General features: G+C 44.8%; 1 protein-coding gene and 1 long non-coding RNA gene across 3 annotated transcripts in view; one reads left to right on the plus strand and one right to left on the minus strand.

Annotated features, from left to right (window-relative positions):
- Positions 1 to 9,977, minus strand: part of LOC309888021 — a 29,190-nt gene extending 19,213 nt beyond the window's left edge. The window contains exon 1 of the long non-coding RNA XR_014319123.1: positions 691 to 9,977. This is a non-coding gene — a long non-coding RNA (uncharacterized lncRNA). The remainder of the gene's footprint in view (positions 1 to 690) is intronic.
- The window catches only part of ELAVL1 (ELAV like RNA binding protein 1), a 40,683-nt gene that overhangs the window by 335 nt on the left and 16,301 nt on the right, over positions 1 to 24,047 (plus strand). The window contains exons 1-2 of one of the 2 annotated variants that reach the window (XM_082780187.1): positions 200 to 271; positions 10,680 to 10,863. In XM_082780187.1, coding sequence (XP_082636313.1) covers positions 10,692 to 10,863 — 172 coding nt within the window. In that variant the 5' untranslated portion in view covers positions 200 to 271; positions 10,680 to 10,691. Of the gene's footprint in view, positions 1 to 199; positions 272 to 10,679; positions 10,864 to 24,047 lie in introns of those variants that run through there. The other variant, XM_082780186.1, reaches the window with a different exon arrangement.

The following is a 24,047-nucleotide window of genomic DNA, read 5'->3' on the forward strand; positions in this document are numbered from 1 at the left end:
GCGGGGGGAGCCGGCCCCGGGGCTGCGGCTGGGCTGGGCTGAGCCCCCCCCCCCACACACAACCTCCCCTCAGGGGGTTCCGTCTCCCACCTCGGCCGCGAGCGGCGCGGCCCCGCCGAGCGGGGGGGGTTCCCGGGGGGCGGCTCTCGGCGCCGTGCCGCTGGGGGAGGCCGCGGGGAGCTCTCGGGGCCGGAAGAAGTCGGGGCCGGAGCAGCGGCCCGCTATTGTTAGCGCCGGGGGAGGCTGCCCCGCGCTGCGGCGCTGGGAAGAGGCAGGAGCGCGGCGGGGGAGGAACGGGCGGAGGGGAGGCCCCGGGGAAAGGGGGAAGGGGCGGCCCCGGGGGAGCGGTTCGTGGGGCAGGGGGTGCTGGGGGACGCGGTACGAAGCGCTGGGGAGCGGGGGGGCACTGCCGGGAGCCAGGCAGGGGCCTTGGGCCGAGGCGTGCTGAGGAAGGAAGCGGAGCTGGTGGCACAGAGCGCGGCTGCTTGGCTCTTGTAGCCCGCGCGATGGGGCAGCTGTGGAACAACAAAGGTGGGAAGAAGTGGGGAAGGTGGAGATTCGTCGCGATTACAAATTGTGGTTGGTTTTCTTGGCATAACCGGTTACTTCTCAGGGTCTCTGCGTTTCTGTTCCTTTTTCCTGGTATGCCATGAAAGTGGATATTGACTGCTCGTATTGCTCTGCTCTTACCTTTTCGAGTTCAAGGACTGTTCCCGTGTACTCATGTTTTTAAGCACTTGCCTTTCCAGGTCTTTGTGAACAGTTCACAGGCTCATGTATCTCTCTGTAAAACTGGGGCCCTGCATCTGTTCCAAAGACTTTATCAAGCTCATGTGATCGATGTGCTTCCTTAGATTCCCAGTATCTCCGGGGGTACATCTGTTTTGCGTGATAAAGTCTAGGTTCCTGAGCTTGAGTCTGCAGCATGATCCATTGCTCTGTGACCGGCCTAGTTTCTGTTCTGAAGCAGTATAACTGTATTTATTTGTACAATGATGTGGATGAGTCTGTGGTTTGATGATCCGTAGTGTTCGATGCTCCTGACGTACAGAACTCTGACCTGCCCCAGCAGCAGGCTCAGCACTTGGTTCGGTTGGAATAAGAGCAGGAAGTCTTAAGCTGATACTGGGGTTAAATATATTGCTTAGTGAGTTTACGGCCTTAACTTATTCAGCCCTGGCGTGAGTGGTTCTGCAGCACCAGATAAAGGTGGTTATATGTGGCTTTGCTATGTGAGCTGTCTTAGGCAGTGCCAGGTTTGTGGGAGCAGTGCTAGTACTGAGCAGGCTAAAGGGAAGTGCAAATGTTGTGTGGGGCATCTTTCTGAGCTTTAATCACTTCTGTTGACTGCAGCCAGTGTTCGGTGCTGACATTAGCTTACCATGAAATGGGATCGGAGCCCTTAATTCAAGTACTTTTTCTCTTTGCTGGTTCGTGCATGTTCTGACACTTTTTCCCCCTGGAAAAACTCCTTGTCTTGACCCATCGGGGCATATCATTATGTTTTCCGAATCCATTTTTTTTATAAGCTGTTACGCTTGCCTGTTTTCTTTCCTGAAGCACTGGTCTCTGCCACGCTTCTTATTTGTTACGAGCACTCTGTGAACAGTAAAATGTTAAATTGTAAAACAACAACGACAAAAAAAAAAAAAAAAAAAACTAACAGTAAAACATTATTAGATGTTGCACAGAGTATGTGTCTTGTGGATCAGCCACCTGTAAGGATGGCAGATTCAGTTGCAGAAAACTCAAGCCTGCTGTATTTACAGACTTGAGAAAGAGATGCTCAGAGGAGCTGCTCTTTTTGTGCTTCTAAGTACTTTCTCTAAAGCACGGAAGGCAGCTGTGGGAGATTCCCATCGATGTAAACGTTTAGGAAGAGTGATGTAGTCCCAGCATAGGAGAGGTGTTAAATTCTGCCTTCTGCTTAGAATGGGTAAGGGCACTTCTACTTTTTGATGTGCGGCTCTGTGATCTAGGCACCTGCAAGCTTCAAACTGCTGGCCTAAATGATCCATGTGATTATACAACATTGTTTTATGTAGGTGATGTGTGCAAAAATAGACTGTAAGCTTCTTTTGGTTGTTTTTTTGGGGCGTAGGGTGGAAATAAACTATGCTTAGAAGGCAGACATTCTTTGTGTATGTGATTTTTGCTTTTTTTGTTTGTTTTTCCGTGTTAGTAGCAGTGGCATAGTAAGTATAAATTACAATGTTCCTCTCGCCCACTGCTTCCATTGCTGCCTTGTAGGAGTGCAGCAGCGAGTTCTGGTGTCTCATCAAGCCTTCAGAGATGGATTTCCAGCTGCTTGTGTTGTGCTGGTGAGCCAGCAGGGTGCCATCTCCTCCTCTTGGTACTTCATTTGCCATCCTATCCCATCAAAGTGAAAGTACCAGCTGCTAATCCAAGGATGGATCAGTGTGGGGGACAGCTGTTCTCAAAATGTGTCTGGAATCTGTAGTTTTTATGTCCTCCCCTCACCTACTGCAAATGTCCTGTGCATAGGGAAGGAGTTGTTCATGAATGTTTTCTCTCCAGCACAGTTCTTGTCTCTAGATGGTTTTTGGACAGTCAAACAACCTGGCAGCATCTGTAACAAGGAAGATGGCAGCATATTTTTATTTTTTCCTATGTTTGTAGTAAACAGGTAAGATCATCTCAGCAAGAAAAAGTTGTCCAGCTGAGTCTTCCCTGCTGAAGAACTCCGTTATGTTGACTGTCAGCATCTCTGTCCCAGTGACACAACAGCCGCGGAAGGTGTTGACGTGAAGCCCTGAGCAGAGCTCTGAGCCTGCTCTCTCTGGCAAGGCTTACTGTTAACCTTGAAAGACGGGGAACTCTCAGATCGAGCTGCAGTTGTTTCATATCTGAGCTGCACAATTTCCAACTGGCCCTTGTTTGTACATATCAAGCAGAGATGATGTCGGGAGGCCCCAGTCCTCCCTTTCATGTTAAAGCAGCAGAGAGTGGTAATTATGGCCAGTCCTTATCTGATTTCTGACAGCATCCTAACTATGATTAATTTTACTCCTGTGAATTGAGTTAGTTCATCAGATTGGTGGCAAAATGAGGTCACTCCTCAGAAGAATGCAGCTTATTTTTTGTCCTCAAATGCGTACGTCTCTGGATGTCACTCAAAGCACTGCCAAAAACATTTAACAGTCAGTGTATGGACATGAATAAAAAAACTTAAAAGTTTTTTTTTAGGCAAATCTGATTGTCAAAGAATATGCAGAACTATTTTTTTAATATTTAAATTACGATAGTTGGAATTTGTTACCTAGTAATACACTTGTAATAATATAAGTGTATGTCCAAACTTGCAAAAAAGAGCTTAAAATCTGTTGTACTAGAAACCATTGATAGAGCAAATGGAAATGAAATCTGTTGAAATGCAGTAATAGATTTTGGTAATAGCCACTTCAGCTTGTGTAGAGAGAATATTTTGTCAGAACTGAGAAAAATGTTGGAATTTTAAAAACAGTCAAGCTAAGAGGGGGGAGGAAGTGTCTTCATTCCAAGATCGTGAAGGGGGTGAGAAATCAGTAAAAGAGATCTATTAACAGTGAGGAGTCTGCAGGACTGGCAAGCCGACGCAGTTCAATTGCCAGATTAACAAAAAGAGCTTACATGTTAGTGTGAAAGGAACAAAAGGAAGATACCCCGACAAGTTCAATTTATGTGGCTTAACACTCAGAGTTTCGGTGTAAAAGAACCTTCCTGGATAGGTTAAAAGGCAAACTTTCTTTTTAAAAAAAAAAAAAAAGTGAGCTGTGCTAGCATATCTCAGTAGGCTGTGTGGGTTTTCTTCTGGGGAGAAGAGAAATGAAGTACAAATGCCGAGTAATTCAAACTGAAAACAAAATTTAAATTTGTCCTGTTTGCCAGTTTGAAGCATTAGCCATGAGGGAGAGGAATTCAGAGACAGCTACGCAGTGGGGAGCACCGTGGACAAGAAAGAGAAATAGGGTAACAGCACGGTTTGTGGGAAGGACGGACACCTCGCTTTCTGCTTTTGAGTTCTCATGTGCTCTCAAACGCTGTGCCTTGAGGTTCAGGAAAATGGCAGTTCCAAGGAAGTGCAGGACTCGTGCTCAGGAAATGCGGTAGCTGCCAGTCGGCCGGAGCACTGCAGGCAAGATGTGACGTCCACGTTCCTCCTTCCTGGCCGTGGGCTTGTTTGGGTAACGACATTGGGCATCTCTCAAATGTGGGTGCTCTACTCCATATCTAAATGAATTTATTTGTAAGAAAATTCATCACCTGTCTTTGCAAGTATATTAAAATAATCTGATAAAAGACTTAAGAGAGATTTTGGAGCGTGACCTGTATTGTACACGCACGTACTGGGGTAATCTTTTGTGTTTAGTTACCAGGTTAAATTGAAGCTTTTTCCCCACGTTTTCTTCTTGAATTGAAGAGAGAAGCTTGGGCCTTGGCTTTTGGTGTTGAGTCAAGGCTGAAGTCCTCAGCTGTTTGGAGTAATAGTGTGTGAACACCAGGCAGGTGGAACGGCGCTGGCCTGGCGCTGTGCTGCTGCTGACGCGCTCAGGTGTCCATGTGGGGTGCAGTGTGGAGAGCTCTTGGGGATAGGAGAGGAATTTGTGTAGAGAGTAGAAAAGGGTTTCTTGGAGATTGCGGGTAAAGAATCTTTGGTATTCATAAAACCAAAGGATCTAGATCAAGAAATGGGGAGAGGTATTCTGGCTGTGGAGCATAGAAAACTTTTTTTTTTTTTTTTTCTGGAGGCATGTAGGCCTGGTGGAGTTTTTCTATTGGATTTGTTTGGCACTTTCACTGACATAGTAGTGTCCTTTTTGTTCTATTTCGGGTGCGATCTCCAAGGAAGACAGTTCAGTGGCTTCAAAATTGAGTGGTAGAGCAGTGTCTAGCCAGATAGCTGAGTTTATCTGCATCTGAGTCACCCATGGCTTACAGGGGGAAGGTAAGGCAACAAATACCATCCATGAGCTGAAGAAGCATGGGGAAGTCTCTTTGTATAGCCCTAAAGTTCTCCTTGAAGCACCCATTCAAGATCCTTGAAGTCAATCAGTATATTTAAGAATAAACCCTTGAGACTGAAGTCTGAGCTCTCAAGACAGCCGACCATCAGACCTCTGCCAGCACCGTTCGTCTCGGTGCAGGCACCAGTGTTAACCCCAGCAAGGGGCTTGACTTCTCTGCTGCACTGTACCTGCTGGGCTGAGGTGTTGGGTCAGGGACCTGTGTCAGCACCCTTGGATCTGAGTGTCTTTCAGATGTGTTTTGGGAACTGCTGTGCCTAATGGGATCCATTCCCAGTTACCTAGGGAAGGTGCCATGAACCCTGTGCCCCGGTACTGTACTGCGTTTGCCTGGCTCCCTTTGGCAGATCCTGGTGTAGCCTTCGTGCTTCTGATATCAGAGACGAGTTTGTTCAAAGAGCTCTGACCTTGGGTTCAGCACCGCTGCTGTTAGCTCTCACCTGTGCACCTGCAGTGCTGCACAGCCTTCGCTTTCTGGAGAGCTACGTTGTGGGAGTGAGAATTGCTCGGTTGCTGGAGTGATAAGGCTTGCTGCCTGGATTTAATGAAAGTGCCAGCTGCTGGCGTGAAGGAGCACAGAACTCATTGCTCAGGGGAGAATTTTAGGTCTTCCGATGTTCTGCAGTACCTAATAACATTCACGTTATCATCTGTAATCTGTTGAGGTGTCTGCATTCAGGTTTGTGAGCCCAGTGATCGTTGAACGCCTTTGCCAGACCCATAGACAAGGGGAAGGTACAGCGAGCCTCTCAACTGTGCATCTTCAGGATCAGGCATCTTGAGAATATTCCTACGTAGGCCTTCCTTGTAGGACTGCCTTCTTAGCAAACATCTTGCAGTGAAAGACTTAATAGCTCTGAATCACAGGATTTGCGATGCAGACACCGAGTTCCATTTGGAAAAAGCTGCTCTTGGTCTGTTGCCAGAGCTATTTGTGTCACTTTTCTTTTAAACCTTCTGGGATCTTCTGCACCTTTGAGAAGGTGATCGTCAGGGTCATTGCAATGTTTCCAGGAAAAAAAAAAAAAAAAGAATATGCTGGAGAGCTTTTCAGTCTGGTCATGAGAAGGCAGACCTGGCTGTGGATGAATGAGCAGTCTTTGAAGCAGATAATAAAGTGCTGGGCTATGTGAATTTGAGCACATCCAAAATTAAAGGAAGATTAAGACATGGTGCATATGGCTCCTGTTGCAACCTTGACCTCCTAAATTTGAGGGAAAACAAGCATTTATAAGGCTGCGTTATTTTACACAGATTTTAATTAAATAAATAAATTTAGGAACTCCATTACGGTGGAACTTAGTCTTACAGTTTCCTTTTGGGGGGGGGCATGGAACTGAAGGTGTTTTTAGGGAAGGCTGCTGGGTGCCTTGGCAGTCTCACCACAGGTAGCCTTCCCAGGGGGAACTGGTAAGCCTGAAGATCCTTCCTGAGGTAAGCCTTCTTTCCTTCCCCGTCCCACAGCTGAGAGCGTAAGCGCGTTCACGCTTCTGGCTTGTGTCAACAAGGACTGACAACCATCAGGTAATGGTTACAGGCTGAGGTTGGGCTCTGGGCCTGGTTCTAATCTTACATCTCTGTTGACATTACTTGATTGTTCTTGCTTTGAATAAGGAACGTTGGGAGGTTGCCTGTGTTTCTTTTCTCAATGTGAGAAGAAACAAAGAAAAATTTCTTCTTCAGTGGGAGCGGAATTAAAAACTTGATTTCTGACGTAGCATTTCTCACTTCCTCCACACCGACCATTTTATATGGCTTTTTGGGAATTCTTTTCAGTATGCAAAGGTAAATAATTCTTCAGGGGCTGTTTGTATTCACACTGACATGAGATCTGTTCACCGCCAGTGCAGGGAGCAATTTCCAGCTGGCTTCCAGGATGGCCAGGAGGTATTTGGTGAGAGGTTAGGAAGAAAGGAGCATCTCATCAGCCCTCTGCTCCTTTTCCTCTCTACTATGCCGCTATCACTTCTGCATATTTTGTTCTTGGTATCCCACAAAAACATTTGCCAGGCCTTTATGCAAGGGCTTCCCGGAAGTTTTTTTTCCTGATGTCTGAGGAGCAGCAGATGGAAGGCTTCCTTCCCAGGCCTTACTGCTTCTGAATCGACAATGCTCTGGGTACGCCGTGTTTATCACAGGGCACGTAGCTGCTAAGGATTGCAGGCAGTGAGGTTAGAGGCAGTGGTAAAATGATTTAAAGTTGATAGCCAGTTGCCAAACTCCTGTGAGTTATGCTCAATGCCAGAGCCTGGTAGCTTGCTACTGTGGTGTGCTGGGGAGTTCCCTCTGCTCGGTATCTGACTGGGGTGCCTCCTGCTGTAGGCAGCAGGTACCTGGGAGGAAAAGGAAGGTAGATTTAAGTTGCTATGTATTTTAATGATTTCCAAATGCAGCAACTTCGTAAACTTGTCGGGAGGAGAATCTTGGCAGCAGGAAGGATTTGTTGTATCTCGGGCAGATTTGGTGGGGTGTGAAGGAAACGCTGAACGTTCATACTCAAAGCTAGAAAAATCTCATCTCTGCTTCTTTACTTATTAAATACTCTTACCTGTAGTGTTTCGCTTTCATATTCAACCTGTTGGTGTGTTGTGTGCCTAGGGCTTGAATTTCGGGCAGGACGAAGGCAAACAAAGTTGCCTCCCATTACAACAATTTTGAAAGCACTGAAGTCATGTGGTTTTATAGCTCCTGTGTTGGGCGAAGAAGGGTCAGGTGTTTGAGTGTCATTTAGCAGAATAGGAAACTGGTTTTGGGGCTTGTGCTCAGGCAGTTCTGGCAGAGCAGGAAGGGAACCTGTATGTAATGATATAATTTCACAGTACAGCTGAGACAACCGGACGGCTAGAAATCATCGGAAGGGGGGAGGCTCTTCCCCTGCCTTTAGCTTTACAGCTCTCCTCCTGCTCTCCTATCCTCTGGCATTAGCTCTGCTGCTTGTCTTGTGAGGAAAGCAGATTAAAATTGCTGACACAGCAGAAATGCTTCCCTCCTGGTGCAGTTTTCCACAGCTTTAGTGATAGGGCTGGGTCGTGCTGTGGGCAGAGGGGCTGCCCTTGCTCACACAGCCCTGGGGGCAGAAGGCTGATCAGCGGGGTGGGCGGCGAGTTTCCGAGCTGCCGGCTGTCAGGTTGTTTCAAACTGTACTGCGAAAAAGCAGGGACTCAATTTCAGCGTATACTGTGCTAAATCTCAAATTAACATAACTTTAATAGCGGTTTATTCTAAAAACGGTGCACTCTGTTTTTTCCCCCATTAAATAGCCTGACTTTGATAAAAAGAAAGCATGAAATAAATGCCAGACATGACTTAACAGCTATTGGAGAAGGGACTGGGAATCCCTACCTAAAGGCAGTATTCCCAATCTGAATTTGGGATTTTTTGCCTCTTTCTGATTCTCCATGATTCTCCATCGATCTGACATCAGCAGTGTGGGTGCTGGACGTGGTTGAACTTCAGCAGGCCACGATGCGTGAAACAAAACAGCGCGTCGTGGCTGCTCAGGCCCTTAGCGAGCAGGGGCTGGAGCTTCACTGCAATCTGCGAGCCACTAATAAATCCATGGCTGTGTGGCAGCGTTAAGTCACCTTACCTGAGAAGCGTGTGCGTTCATATGAGCGCTTCTAGCCCAGCTTAATACCTAACTAAGTTGGCAAACACGGCCGGCACTGACACGTGGTGCTGCGAGGCTTGCTGACTCACTGCACCAGGACGGGCCAGGAGCTTTTGCATCCGCTGAGCCGGTGCTTCATGTCGTAAAATGTCCCTTTCAGGTGGGGTTGGCTGTTCCTTGGGTAATGTGAGTGCTATGGAGGGGATACTTGCCTCAGACGACCTTGTCAGCTGGGTTCTCAAGGAAGCAGTTGCTTTTGTACAGCATCTTGTGTGGTTCTTTTGGCCAACTGAGCACATTGCGGCTCTGTTAAGTCAATACAAAGCTCATCTTTGAGCCTGTGGTGATGAATTTCTCTGCAGTAGCGCTGTGAGTTCTGGTGAGCGGCAGATTTTGTGTTGAACTTGGAAGATTTGCGCTAATTCTTCAGGAGGGAGCTACAGTCGTGAGGCTGCTGCCGAGTTCCTGGTGCTTAGATTTGTCATCGGGCTGGCTGCTCACTGTTTCTTTTGGACATTAACGAACTGCTATGCTTAACGCTTGGATCTCTTGGTGTAGCATTCATTTACTTACATTCTGGAAACACTGTGGTATAAATCTGAATTTTCAGAGGTGGAAAACGGAGTATAGCGAGCAGAGGCTATTAGCCAAGCAAGTGCTGCTAATTTGGCGTTGGTATTTTGCTAATGGTGCTCCTGTAGCGAGCACTTGGACTAAATGCCTTTATTGTAAAATCCATATCGCCCTTATTAGCGGAGTCTGGACTGGAAGCATGTTCATACTTCAGCATTATGGCAACTGTGTGGTGTATCTTGATGTCTGTGTGCTGCTGGTGGGTCTGGATGTTTGGATTCTGTGGCAGAACGCACAAATGGGGCTGCCCTGAAAGAGGAGCGCTGAGCCGAGCATCAGGAAGCCCTGAATTCACCACGGGTTTCGAGCAGTTTTAGAATTCCATGTGCTGTCTGTTCTTAAGAGCTGTTAACCAAAACTACATTGTTTTGAAGCAAGAATTGTGCAGCGCTCTCAGGCAGAGGGGATGAAAAAATGGCTGAGAACCCGAGTCTAGAACCGTCGGGTGACCAAGCTTCCTGGTGCCAGTGGCTTCCAGCATGAACGTGCCTGTCCGGGCTTCCCGAATCTGCCAGGCATCACCTTTTTTCTGCTCCAGGAATACGGCTTAAGTATCCTGATTTTGAATTTTTCAAAGCAGCTGCAAAAGCACTTTTAAATGTCTAGTATTTTGGCAGGCCATGAAGAACGAGCAGCTGGGCTCTGTTGGGAGTTGGAGCTGTAGATGTTCTGTGGATCCGAAACTTCAGCCTCCAGCCCCTGCTGATGGCTGAGTAAGGCAGGGGCTGTCTTCATGGGATGGGATGTCAGGGTGTTTTTTCAAGGCTTTCTTTAAAAAGGTGCAAAAATAGAAACTATGAAATACACAGCATGCACTGGAGTTAATGTTCCGGTACAGATGAGTCTGTTTCATGTGTGCAATTAAGTGCTCACCAAAAGACAGCCATTTAATAATAAGTGTCTTAAAATGTGTGTAAAGGAGAAAACATCTAGAAGACAAACGGCCGGTGGCTGAAATGCTGAACTGCATCTAGTGGGTCTGGCTGCTGTTCGTTTCTGTGTAAGAGTTTTGGGCAGAAAGCTGGAATTAAGGTTAGCGGTTTTAATTCTGTCAAGTCAAGTGCTCTGAAATGGGGAACCTGATTATTAACTGTTGTGAGTGCTTTGCTGTTTGCAGGAATGTGTACAAAATCTGTCACAGTGCTTTCTGTCTACATTAAAAAAAAAAAAAAAGACTTGAGCTCTTTAATGGTACGTGGTTTTCTAAAATGCCATGCTTGCTAACTTGAAAGAATGAATTGTTCTGGGGTTTTCAACAGAAAATGTTTTGTTTTACAAGTGAAAAAAATATGTACAGTTGAAACAGTTGCTTGTTGTCAGTTTTCTAAAACATTCAAGCTTACTTCAGGTGGAGAAAGTTTGGCTTATTCAAACAAAGTTCTGGAACTTATTTGTGATTTTTCTCTTTGCAGATATATTATAAAATGTCTAATGGTTATGAAGATCACATGGCTGAAGATTGCAGGGATGATATTGGTAGAACAAATTTAATTGTGAACTACCTCCCTCAGAACATGACGCAAGATGAGTTGCGGAGTCTATTTAGCAGTATTGGCGAAGTCGAATCTGCAAAACTTATTCGGGACAAAGTTGCAGGTATAATATAAAAAAAATGTGTTTTTTTAACTTTGTGGTAAAGTGCTCAACCAAATGCCTGAAAGCAATTTAATGTAGAGTATCTAATTTTTGCAAGTGTGTGTAACTACTGATGTGAAGACATACACCTAGAGTGATGTTATGCATAACACTCACTATCTAGTCTTATTTAGGATACTTCAGGCTAAATCCATAGGTTTTTGTAAAAGGTTAAAGGTTACAATAAAATTCCTACGTTTCAGCATCAGTATGCATATCTGCAGGCTGAACTTGGTCCCTAACTTACTCACTTTTCCTACAGTCTGAGCTTTTTTGGCACTAATTTACTTCCTTGCATATCAGAAAAAAATATGCAAGTAAATTGATTCTATTTTAATCAGTAAAAAGATGTGTGGTATGCGCCTGAAATTGTTGTAGGCCTTATCATTCTTCAGGAGTTTAACTCTTAAGTTCTTTAAATAGGATTGTTAGTAGTAGCTTTAGAAAAAAACGAGGAATGAAATATTTAGTTTGTGAAATATGTTTACTTAGAAACAGACAAGTGCTGGCAGAGCAGCTGGTTTCATAAGCTGGATCTGTTTACTTGCAGGAGTTTTTTATCTGCTCTGTCAGGATGTTTTAATCCTTGTCCTGTTAAAATCTTTGTTTACAAATTCTGGTTATTCTCGCTCAGAATTCACGGAATCTTTAATTTAGTGGGAGATAACAATCATTATTGCTGTAAATAAAAGTATTTGTGCTGCTCACTAGTTGTGCATGCTTGTTTGTTCTTGGCACGCAGATGACTGCCTTATGGAATTTTCTGCTGCATGTGCTCAATCTTGTATTTCAGATTCTAGCAGTACTGATTTAAATCGTTATTTAACTCATGTCAAACAAGCCTGAAACTACTTCACCGTAAAAACTGCAAGAAAGCTGATAAAATGCGTGAAAATTCGTTGTGTTATTCTAACTGACATTATTTTATATGTTTCATAGTAGAAATGAGAACTGAATAACGAAAACCTTAGAATGTACTTTCAGCACGGCTTCTCCAATGTCTGTCTTCTCACCTGAAAGAAATCTCGAGACCTAGCTTAATGTGATAGTGCCCTACCAAGATCTGTACTTATGGACTGTATGAGTAAATTTGTCATGAAATAGTTCCACAAAATAGTGTTTTATTTGAATACTGAGCTATCCAAGTACTTAGCCTAGGTGTTGTCATACAGTTTGCAATGCTTAGACGTAGAGGTTTGCTTTGGAGGCTACTTTTGCAAGGAAATAAGACCATTTGTTTTACTGATAGCAAGTCATTCACTAAATGACATAGGTAATCCACACCACACTGCAGGCTTTTAAATAAATGCAAAATCTTCTGTATGGGTTGTGAGGATATTTTAAATGGGAAGCAAAGCGTGTTAACTGAAGTCTCAGAGTTTATTTAAGACTGTTCCCTTACTCTGGTAAAGTCTTGTTAACTTTAACTTGGAACTTGACAGAGATGGGTAATTTAAAGACCAAAATAGGTGCTCCTGTGCTTCAGGTTTTTCTTAACAACCCTCAAAGAATCAGAAGTAAGTCTTAGTTTGCATGCAGTCCTTGAGTGCTTGCATACAAAACCTTCACTCTTTAAAGTGATTGAAAGTGTTTAAGTCTGCATGGCTTATGTTAGTTAGGCCACTTCTTTTGTTGCCTCCCTAATTTTTCATTCACGTGCAACGCTGTTAGCCACAATTCCAAGTCATCTTCATGCTTGTTGATTGTTTTAGAATACCAGTGAATAAGAATCAGCTTCTTCAGGAACCTTCTAAAGATACCACTTCACTTTTTTTTTTTTTTCCCCTTCATGTTTGCCTTACAATTTGTATATATCTGTGTTGTAAAACTCTACCAATCAGCCCCTGAAAAGAGCAGTCTTGCAGCAGAGTTCTGCTTTCCTCATGCCAGCAATTGCATTTGTATGGACCCCACTGAGACTCATGGTAGACAAGCAGGAAATCAGAACTGCAGCAAAATCTGTTTAGCTCCATGGCTCTGTTTTCTCTGAGGGCAGATAAATTGTAATATTGGCACATAAGAGGCAGTGGAGCTGTGTGGGCAGGACAGGAGGGAGGTAACCTCTCTTTTCATGGCAAAGTTTTAAATCGGTTTAGTTGCTTTATTGACTGTATTTGTAGAATTAAAATCAATGTTAGATAACACTTCTCTTTTCATGCATGAGGTTGTCTTTATAAAATTAAGAGTAACTCTTTGAAATTGCTACAATTTTTATCCTTTACTTTGCTGTTGATAAACACCAAAGGAATTGAAAGTAGCAGTAAATTTACTAAAATAGTAAATGTAGTAAATTTACTACAGTAAATTGTAGTGTCAATTTACATCCCTTACTATGAATTTCCTGCACTGTGTACACGTGGCTTACAGGAGTTGGCAAAAGTATGACTATATGCTTGCTTTGTTGTTCAAGCCATAACTTCTTATTTTATTTCTGCAGTGGCAGTAAAGAGATGTTTGTGCACAGTAGATGAATATTAGACAGGGTGCAAGGCTCCCATTGCAGTTTCAGCTCCTCCTGATCATGCTGGTGAGATAAGGTGCTGGTGTCTACGTCCTCCAGTTTGTGTGCTGAATTCCTCAGCATTTCCAGACGTGGCTTTGCTTAAGTTACGAAGAGCCAGTCAGTAATCAGCATCTCTACTCTCAGGTGCAACAAGCAAATCTTGGACTGTAGCTCTCTTGCTCACTGTACTTGTATTAATTGTGATCGTCCAGGATTTTCATACAAAGATGTCTGTAGAACTCATGTTGGATATTGTTCTTTGTCAGGTTTCAAGACTAGCACCAGCTGGGAGCCCCAGGGAAACATTAGAAGGTCACTTCTCAATATGGTATTGCACAGTGTCAAGTCTGAGATTTTACTTTTCATCTTTGTTGTGTCTCCTGGCCTTTTTTATTTATTGCTGAGGCTTGTGAGTAGCCATTGGCTCCGTTCAGCTGAAGACCACCCTGTGTGTGGTTCTGGCTCATGAGGCCGCGAGCAAGGAAAAAAGTGCTGGGGTTTGTCTGATCTTTCTGCACTGACGATACTGGAGCCCTCTAGCACTGACTTCAGACATCCTGGTCCCAAACTTGTGCTCGTACTGATCTCCTGCCCAGCAATGTGCAGATCCCTGTGGGATCTGTTTAGTGCTTGTAGCACTTGTGACCCTCCTCTGAGTATCTGGTAACAATTTTGCTGTGTACACCTCTGTCTGGTTAGGAGAGGGAGGCATCCAGGTTCTTGAGGCTTCTCATTCCATCCCTCACATCTCTTAAACTGCTTGAGGAGGAAATAAGATTCCTACTGGAGGAAATACACGACGTAATCCTTAAGAGTGTGCCAGAAACTCCATACCAATCAGCTACCAAAATGTGGCCACCTCTGTGCAGACACTGGAAGGAAACAGTGGGCTTCCTCGTGGCAATCCGTTTGCTTCTGCAAGTTTGAGGTCTGATGGAGCTCACTGATGTTGACCTCGATCAGCAGCAATAAAGGATGAAGGTAGCACTCCATCACTGCTGAAAAATGTGGAGTAGATGGGACATTTTGTGATGACTTGTCACGATTGCGTACAGAAATCAAGTCCCTCTCAAAGAATACTGTCATCTTAGCTCACTTGGACTGCAAGTGTACGTGACCTGTTGCTTACAGGATCAAAACAATCACTTGATAGCTGGAATTATAGGAACTGATGTGCATGCATCTTTTCACTGCCTTTTCCCTTGCATAAGATCTTATCTGGAAGACCCTTTCATAGAAAATACGCAACCTAAACCAGAAATAAATGGTGCCCCTAAGCTTTTAAAGCATAAAGGGGAGGAGGGCTTAATTCAGCAGCCTTCAGATGCTGAAAGGCGGTAAGTAGCTCCAGCTCACGTGGTGGGGAGATTGCTCATTTTGCTAGTGCAGTGGCTTCCAGTCTACTAACAGAACTCTTAATTATTCTTGTCTTGTGGAAAGTGTTCAAGTATTCTCTTTGGCTGAAATTGTTCTCTTTTGCATGGAAAACAACTACGGTATTGTGTAGTTTTTGCTGTTAACTGTGGAATTGAAATGCATCATTATCCTGGATTTTTTTTCTAGCTTTTTAATCACATTTACTGGTATGCAATTTCTTTAAGTGCACATTCCAGAACACCTAGCAACAGCGGTTAACTTAATGAGAAGTGCAAACAGTTTGCAGATAAATAGGCCAAATACTTAAGAAGTTAACACCCTTCTAGTTTTGTCGGCTTCACTTGGTTTCCTTTATCATCAGGTTGGCCATGTAAACTACCTCGGAGGTAATAACTGAGTTCTAGCAAGGGTATGGGGATATCCCTAATACAAACACTGCCTGACTTCAAGTGTGTTCAGAGCACAGCAGAAGCAGCAGTGGGCGCAGCAGTTTCTGGGCTCTGCTTCTGAATGTTCGGGGAACTTTGTGGGTTGTCAAAGGACTGGTGGGAACCCTTTGAGGAACTTGAATGTGTGAAGCTGCCAGGGAAGGACAGCTGGAGGAGACCTTGGCTTCCAGAAGCTCTGAGCTCTGTCAGCTGTCCTCGATCAGAGGTGTAGGGTTGGAGCTTTTGTTCCAGACGACCCCTGGTTGGGTCCAGCCTGGAGCACAGCTCCCAGAGCACTGCAGACAGATAAAGCAGCACAGATCGGGGTAGGGACTGTATTGGGACCAACCTGTGTGCTCGGCAGCAGGGTGATGTGCTGTGTGTTCTCCAGCAGTCGCTGGAGCAGCCATCCGTGCAGGTTACAGAGGCCTGGACTGGAAAAGAGCTACAGTGAGGGTACAGCTCAGCAGGTCTTGGGCTGCAGGGGGTGCCTGGGGCCTCTTATGTAGGCTGGCTGGGAGAGATGGTCTTAGAGCTGCTGGAGGACCGGTGTCACCGTGTAAAGGACCTGTGGGTGGATTGAAATCCAGTCTCTGAGGTTGGTGATCTTCAGCACAAGTCCAGGTGAAGGCCAGTCACTAGTGAAGTACCGAGATGTTTGGTGATGGGGGCAGTCCTGTTAAAAATTTGATAGAGCCCACCCACAGCGTGTCTGCAGGTTGTACAACGCTGGGAGGAGCAGCTGATACTGCATGCTGCCATTCGGAGGGACCTTGGTGATGTTTTCTGTAAGCATTACATCTGGGCTGGCATAATAGAGGGTGACTTCTGCTGCCTTCACGTTATTGGTATCCTTGCTCTCCGGAGAAATTGAGGGGTGTAAGTATATTCATGCTCAGTATCCCTCCTTACCTTATGTAGGCACGTAGGGTCACCAAGGCCAACACAAGTTAGCTGTGCTCCCCGTTGTATGAAATATTCCGCTTCTCAAGAGCAGACATCTTCAATTCGTTTGCTTTTCTTCTTTTCCCCCACCAAACCACAAAAAATAAGCCGTATTGCAAAATCTTTAATTGTACTCTAATGTTTCTTAATATGTTTTTATGTGGAGTTACTGTTCTGCATCACATTACAGCACTTGAATTCTCTTCCAGTGGAGAAGCAGAATAAGGATTTAGTTCATCTTAACCTACGATTGTATTGACTCTGAACACTTGGCGGGGTTTTGCACTATAATGTTTACAGGAACAAAATGTCATTAGAAAAGTTTATTCTTAAATGGAGAAGGGGGACTTTTTTCAGGCCATGGCTTATCGAGTAGTCAGGCTTTCATTCTAACCACTGACGAACAAAATCTGTCCTAAAGTTTTAAAGAAATCAGATTTTACGGTAAGTGGGCAAGGCATTTTTTTTCCCCTAAGACTTCCTCAGGAAATCAGGCCCAGAATTGTGCATGAACACCACAGGCTGGTATTTTCTGTGTTCACTTTACAAATCCTTTTCACTTCACAGCATCTTGGATGTGACTGCAGTTCATCTGGAAGAAGAGCCCTGGAGCAACTTAAATTAAATCTCAATAGAAAAATGTCATGGAAATGAGAGAAAGGAGAAAATATAAAAAGAATACATAGAAGAGATGGATGTGTGTGGAAGGGCTTCATTAAATTAAAGCAACATCTAATATTAAATCTTCTGTTTTCAGGATTTAAAGCTGGCACTATTACTGCAAATGGTCAAAATTTTAAATATTGTGGTGTTAGTGATATCCCTGGAAGCTGTCTCTTTGTTCATTTGATCCAGGTTAAGACCAGACTTACGTCAAGTTTGCGTTGTAGTTTTTGACTTCTTTGTTTGAAGCGTCTGTTTGTATTGCTTGGAGTAATCTTTGTTTCAAGGCAAATTCCATTTATTTTGCAAATGGAGGAGAGGCCACGTTGCTGTAATTCCAGACGTTATCCTGAGCTGTTTGAAGGTCAGGCTTTCGGAACCTGCTAAACACTGTTTTGCCCCTAGACTCCCATAAATGTGACTGTTTGTCTTAAGTTTTAAGTCTTAAGTAGAAGCAGGAATTGGCTCAGATAGAAGCTATAACAAAGCTGAGGTTGGTCACTGTGGAAGAAAAGTACTGAGCTGTTGTGTTGACACTGACCATAGGAGCTTATAAAGGGTAAAAATCTTGGAAATAGTTGTGTAGAACCTGAGCTTTTGCCTTTGTGCCCTAAGGGGTATGCTTAAAGGTAGCATCGATCCAACCACTTCAGTCTTACAACAGGGCAGAAGTTAGGCACTGCACCAGGCTGTCCAGCTGGCTGGAGCTTTGCCCTCGGCCTCACAACAACCTGATTCTGTGGGATTTCTGCAGTGCTCTGGGTGTCTGTATGACCAACGATAGTTTTGGACAGCATTTATGATTAAACTGGAGATGAAGCAGAAGAGTTAAAATTCAGAATGATTAATTGTAGCTTGAAGAAGTTACTCTGGTTAATAAAATACTTATTTCCTTTATCAAAATTCTGAGTACAAGACTAGAATATTTTGTTGGGCAATGTGAACGTGCCCTTCAGGAATAAGGTGCTATTCTAGTACCTGTGCTAAAGCTGCTCTACCTCTTAGTTCTGACATGAGCAGCATGTTTTCCAGTTTTCTGGGACTTAATGTGGTCACTGTGGTATAAATGGGCCAGAACGGGTGCATTTCAAGCAACTTAGGAGAATCACTGATGAAGCCAGTTGTAAGGACCTTGCTGAAGAAAGGAAGATGAGACCTGGGGGGACTGGATCAGGCTGTGGGCTTTGTGCTTCAGATGGATCTTGGAGAGGCTGAGATGCATCATCTGTATCTTTGCTGAAGGTCTGGGGTGTTCGCTGTGTTCTCACGAGTATGCTGTGAGCGTGGTGCTGTGAGGAGGCTTGGTCAGCATGGATTTGCAATGGAGAACGGTGCCCTTCTGTTGTTACATCTGAAAGCTGGTGATTGAATACTTTAAAATGGTTGCTTGCTTCCAAAAAACGGGTTTTGAGAGAAGTCCTTCAAGAAGCTGCTCCCCCCTCCTCCAGTCTTTGTAAGGATGCTTCGTGGTATGGAAAACAAAAACTCCAAAGCCAAGTCAGGCAGAGCCTGCAGGGCTGGCACGTTCCTTACTGAGGCTGGTATCTTGAATATTAAAATGAGGAAGGGGTTAAAAGCTGGTGCAGAGGTAACTAGGGCTGAAGGACATCAGGAGGAGTTGGAAAGTAGCATAATCCCCTGAGGCTAGGGGACAAAAAAAATGTCAAAAAAAAAAAAATGGAAACCTTTGGAAATTCACTCAATTGAAAACAGAACAGGAGTGGGTGCTTCCAGAAATGTGTGACAGAATAACTAGTCTGCTGCAAATTGGCAGGATTGGAGTTCCTAGCCGTGGAGTGGTCTTGGTAAGTCCAGGCCTTGGTTTCAGGACTGAAATAAACTCAGAATTTGGAAGTGATTCTGTGAATGGGAGATGGTCTTGTGAGGGAGAATAAAGGTGGGATTCCTTACCTTCTGTAGACCTTTCATAAATCCTTAGGTGTGTTACGTCCCTACTGAGGTGAAGTATGCATATGGACTATCGGCACAAAAAGGCCTTTGGTGGAACTGGAAAGGCCCCAAGGCCACGTTAACCCCAGGGTTCCTCGTTCTGTCCTTGGGACCATAGCTGGGTGGCCACCTACATCCAGCATCCTGCTTGGAGCAGAGTGAGCTGTAAGGTCAGGCCGGGTTACTCTAGGTCTGGCTTTGAAAACATCCAAGCTTGGAAATCCATCCCTGTGAGCATCACAGTGGTCCTTAGCTGAGCTCGCCTCAGGTCATTGATGTATTTCCTGTATTTGGGCGCAGGAATTACTGTGAGCGGTATTTCAGATGTTGTCTAGTGAGTGTTGAGTGAGGGGGGATGATCCTTTCCCTTTCCTTCATGCTTCCTTCTGCTTAGCACGATGCAGGGTGCCCTTAACCTTCTGTGTCCTAGTGCACTGCTGGCTCATGCTCGCCATGCTCTGTACCATGACTCCATCGAGCACAGTATGGAAAGCTTGCTGAAGATGAAGGGAACGGCAGCCAACGCTCTTCCCTTGTCCACAAATCCAGTCCTCCTGTCCAAAGGCAGTCAGGTTGGGCAGGCATGGTTTGTCCCTGGGATGTTCATGCTGACCCAACCATGCTTCTCAGAAACGTGTCCCTGCAGGACTCGCTCCATGGTTTTCCTGGAACCATAGTGAGGCCAACCAGCCTGTGGTGACCTGGGCTGTTCTTTGGGCTCTCTTGAAGGTGGACTTAGCTCTTGTCCATCTGCAGTTGCTGGGGACCTTGTCCAGTTCCCATGACCTTTCAAAGTTACTCTTCCCTCCGATTTTCTTTTTTTTCCTCTTTTTTTTTTTTTTTTTTTGGCTTTCCTTGCAAGTCTCAACTTAAGTTCAGTTTTGGCTTCCCTGAAACCAAATGGACTGTTTCTAAATTTCTTTCTTTGCAGGCTGTCCTTCTTCATCTCCTGCATGCTGCTTGTTTGCCTTGGAGCTCTGCCACAAATTCCCTTGTTAGCCAGGCTGCTCTGCTGACACGTCTACTTGTTTTCCTGAGTTCTAGGTTGGTCTATTCTGGTAGGTTTGAACCCAACAGTGTTCCCAGTCCTTAGCATCCAATACCATCTTCCAGACCCAGTGAGATTGATGAGATTTTGGTATGTCTTCAAACACTGGTTTCTGATTAAGCCATCTCTCGTGCTTGGGCTTTGACACCTTCTGTGGCAGCCGGGCTGCATTTCTGCTGGGTGTTTGCCAGCCACGTGGGAGAAATAGTGTTGGGTGATCAAAGGGGTGTGGATGGGTTGATGAGGGCAAGTCCTGCAGCCTGAGCTATTTGTGTCTCCCCTGTTTGCTTCAAGACATTATTTGCACCTCAGCATCATGTCCAAGCTGAGGAGTTGAAGAAATGTCTCTGTTGGGTTCCTCAAAGGAGTTCTTAGAAGGGCTGTGGAGCTACCAAATAATGCTCACCGGTAAGTGGGTGGCATCAAATTTGAGTAATGGGGGAAGACGTAGTGGTGAAAAAGATGCAGTAGTTTGTCTGTGCTCGTATATGGGAACATGTGGTGACCTAGCTCTGAAGTAATTGTCAGCATATCCACTGCCTATGGGCAGCTTTGCATTTCTGGTTTGTGTTGAAGCTGCCGAGGGGTCAGGGATTCCTCCAGCAAAAACCAGTAACCCTTATTAGCAGCATCCCTGGCTAGTGAACACTGAAGTTGGAAGACAATGTTTTGCCCTTAGGGATAAGCATTTCTAAAGCAAAAACACTGGTTTTAGTCACTGGCAGGTTATTTCAGGTCTTTTTGGCAGTCCTGTGCTTTGTTCGCTCTATAGATGACAGCTTTTGGAATGAGTTGGATCAGGATGAAGCTGTGTAGTGTGTGTTGTGCTGAGGCATGCTCCCACGGAGTCGGCAAATGGTGGCTGGTCAACTCGCACTGCTTGCTTGGGTTTGAATTCCTCTTTTAATTACGAGCTTTTTAATTCTTTAATTAACCAATTTAGTAAGCAGTTACCACAAACACTTGAGGAAATAAAGAAACTCGGTAATTACAGCAGTAATTCCTCCATGTAAAAATCTATGCGTGATTGGGAAGGAGGCTGGAAATGAGGATGAGCAAGGGAGCTTTGCTGTAATGTGAACTTCATGTGCCTTTGTTGCATGCTCTGATGTGGTTTCTCTTCCACTCAAACCATTTCATCAGTGGTGTTGCCGGAACTGCTGTTCAATTAAGCCCCTGATTTGCTAGGCTGGAGAGTAACACAAAAGCCATGGCTATTGTTACTCACCGGGGTCAGTTGGTATGGACGCTGCAGGAGTTTAAATAAAACTTCCTTGTGTGTGGTCAGGTCTGGAGGCTGATGCTTTAACCCTGCCTCAATCTGACATCCAGTTGCTGTTGAAATGACAGTAGCTTTTGACAGAAGGTTATTGAGAGACTGGAAGCTGGTCTGTATCCTTCCCATTAAATCAGTAGCTCGTTCCATTGGCACCTAAAATGTTGCTTTGCTTTTATTAAGATTTTTTTTCTAGGTATGCTGTAACAGGCTGCGTTTGAAATACTGTACGCATCTTTTAGACAGAAGTTCAAAACCACAGTTACTTCAAATTATCAGTGCTATGCTCTGGGTTGGTTCAGTCTTCCTTCCTCTATTTCAACACCTGACAGGATACTCTCATCTCTATTAATAGCAAGGATAAGAGACAGTAGTCCACCAAAACTTTAATTATCTTTATTTTGCTGTGGATCAGCTTATTAGCACCTTCCATTCTTGAGCTTTGTTCTTGGCGAGCTTTGTTCTTGGCTTTCCAATTGAAGTGTTGTGTTTTTTTTCCTATAATGAAAGGGTTGGAAATTCCCAAAGCCTGTTTTATTTTCTTGTTAGCACAGGTGTACATAAAAGTGTCAAAACTGACAGCAGTCTGTTATAACTTAACAGAATCTGTTATAACAACACCATTCAGAAACAGTGGCCTGACTCCAGGTTTAAGGCTTCAGGCGGTTCCTTGTCTCCGGGGCCTTTCCAGGTAGGAGGAGGTAAGGTGCTCGGGTGCAAAGCCTGCAAACTGTGGCAGTACCCTGTAAAGTACAGACGTGTACCTCTTAGCATCTGTCTTTTAAGTGAATCTTAACGGCAGAAGTCAGCCAAGTAAAAACAAGCACTGCCACGTGAGGTTGTAGCATTTAAGAGCGGCTTCAGAGCTCGTTGTGTTGTGCCGGTGTCCAGCGGGTACCTTTTGTGTGCAAAGGACATAAAACTGGGGGAAGAAGCAGATGGAAGATGTATCATACCTGATCCCTTTTATATTGAAAACCCTTCTAGTTTCTGCAGTGTTCAGAGAGAATCTGTTAGCTTTGTTTTGAAATGGCTTATTTTTAATTTTTAGGAATTGAATTTCTAGAACTGAATGCCCTTTTAGGTTGACCTAACAAAGCAGAGGAATGCACTGCTGCAGAGGGAAGCCCAGCTGCTATTTTCTGTCACCACATTTAGAGTTGCTAGCACATTGCTCTTTCACAGCAGGAGCTGGCACGTGTACCTAGTGCAGGGCAGTGCAATGTGCACAGCACCGCTTGTCCTGGGGGTGAGGATAACCTTGTGGTCACCCGCTCTGCAATCCTACCTTGCTCTACCTCTACGTTAGCAGGACTTCTTTCCTGAGGCTTGATGCAGGTGTGCTCATGTTTTTCTGTAGTTGATGTGTGTGTAAGTGTACTGAAGCAAGCTCGTGCAGTGCACTTTTAGCTGTTCACATCCTCTGAAGCTGCGGAGCCACTGCTGAGAGTTGTGCATTTCAGCCCACTGATGTCTGCATTCAGACAAGGCAGTGCTCGATGCGTTCGTGCATATTTCAGCTTACCACTCACAGCATGTTTTGCAGCAGCAAACAAAAAACCTGACTGTTCCCAAGACACCCCGTGCTCCTCAGTGACGTCTTGGGAGCATCTCTTCCATCCTCCTGCGTTGTTTACTGGGCTTTTTATTTATTTATGTAATCTCACAAGACTGCATGGGTTAGCAAGAATTTCTCAGTTCAGAAAACAAATTCAGAACTGAAATGCCTTGGTGCCAAAGGCGTAGTGGGGCCAGGTTTACGTCTCGGCTTCCTTGAGGAGGGCAGGATGGGGGGAATCCGGGGCTGCTGCTTTGAGGGGCAGCCGCTGTGCAGTGGGGAGGAAGACAAGCACCAGCTCTGTTCTTGTACTGGGCTCCAGTGAAACCGGAGTTGTCAGCCCATAGCAGGAGGGGAATGAGAAATGACCTAGGGACTGAAGGCGTGTGTCTGAGGCAGCAGGGAGAGGAAGCAAGGACATGGACAGAAACCCAAGTGACGCACAGAAAGAAAATGAGTGCCCTCTTTCATGAAAGGGCTTCTTATCATGGGAACAAAACTAGATTCTTTATCCTGAAGGAGTATGGCAGTTTGTTTAAAATGAGATTTCTTGATCACTTTGTTAATTTATTCATCCAGATAAGGGCCTACTTGTTTGCTTTTTTTTGGTCTCTTGAGTAGATTTACATTTTATGTATAAGGAAAAATGTTTTTTTTTTTTTGTATTACTATCCACTAAAAATAGATTGAGAAATGTTATGGAATAGCTTTCTTTTGCACAATAGGTTTCTAGGAGGCTGTTAATGTTCTGGTAAAGCAAATAACGTCGCCTTGCCTGAGACAAACACTTGACATAAATCATAATGTTGTGTAAATGCCAGTCCCTTGTTTTTTCTGGCATACCCTGAAGGAAGCTAGTTCGTGCTCTTAGGAGGTGGGAATGCATTGCACAATTACGAAGCAGACGGTGTTCCTGAGGAGCGATGTGTTGAGGTACGCAACGTGCCCCTCGAGATCTGGAATGTGCCTCTTGGTGTCGTGGGTGAGATCCAGCCTGGTTAGAGATCAAAAACAAGACCCGAATGGCAGGAGATGGCTGAGGCTGATAAGTTGGTAGCTGGAGTCAGTTTTGTGTAGGCTAGCTTTTCTAACACTTCAGGACTGTAAAATCACATTCCATTGATGTCATTTAAAGGTGGTAAGTATAGAGGAAGAGGGGAGGGTCAGTATCCTAGCCCTTGTAGGGGATGATGATAGGTAATAGGTGCTTTCTTATCTGGTGACTAGTGTAGTATCTGGTGAGACTGTAACCACTGGGGATATGAGAAACTTACTGCTGTAATCCTGCCATCTGCTAGATGCCTTCTCAGCCCCTGCTGTTTTATCTACGTTTGTTTGTTAACCCCATTCCATCCCTGCCCTCTTTTCCCAGGGCATTCAAACTCTGATAGAAGTAG

Source organism: Aythya marila, assembly GCF_965140915.1.
Source record: "Aythya marila genome assembly, chromosome: 27".
In the NCBI taxonomy this organism is placed as follows: domain Eukaryota; kingdom Metazoa; phylum Chordata; class Aves; order Anseriformes; family Anatidae; genus Aythya; species Aythya marila.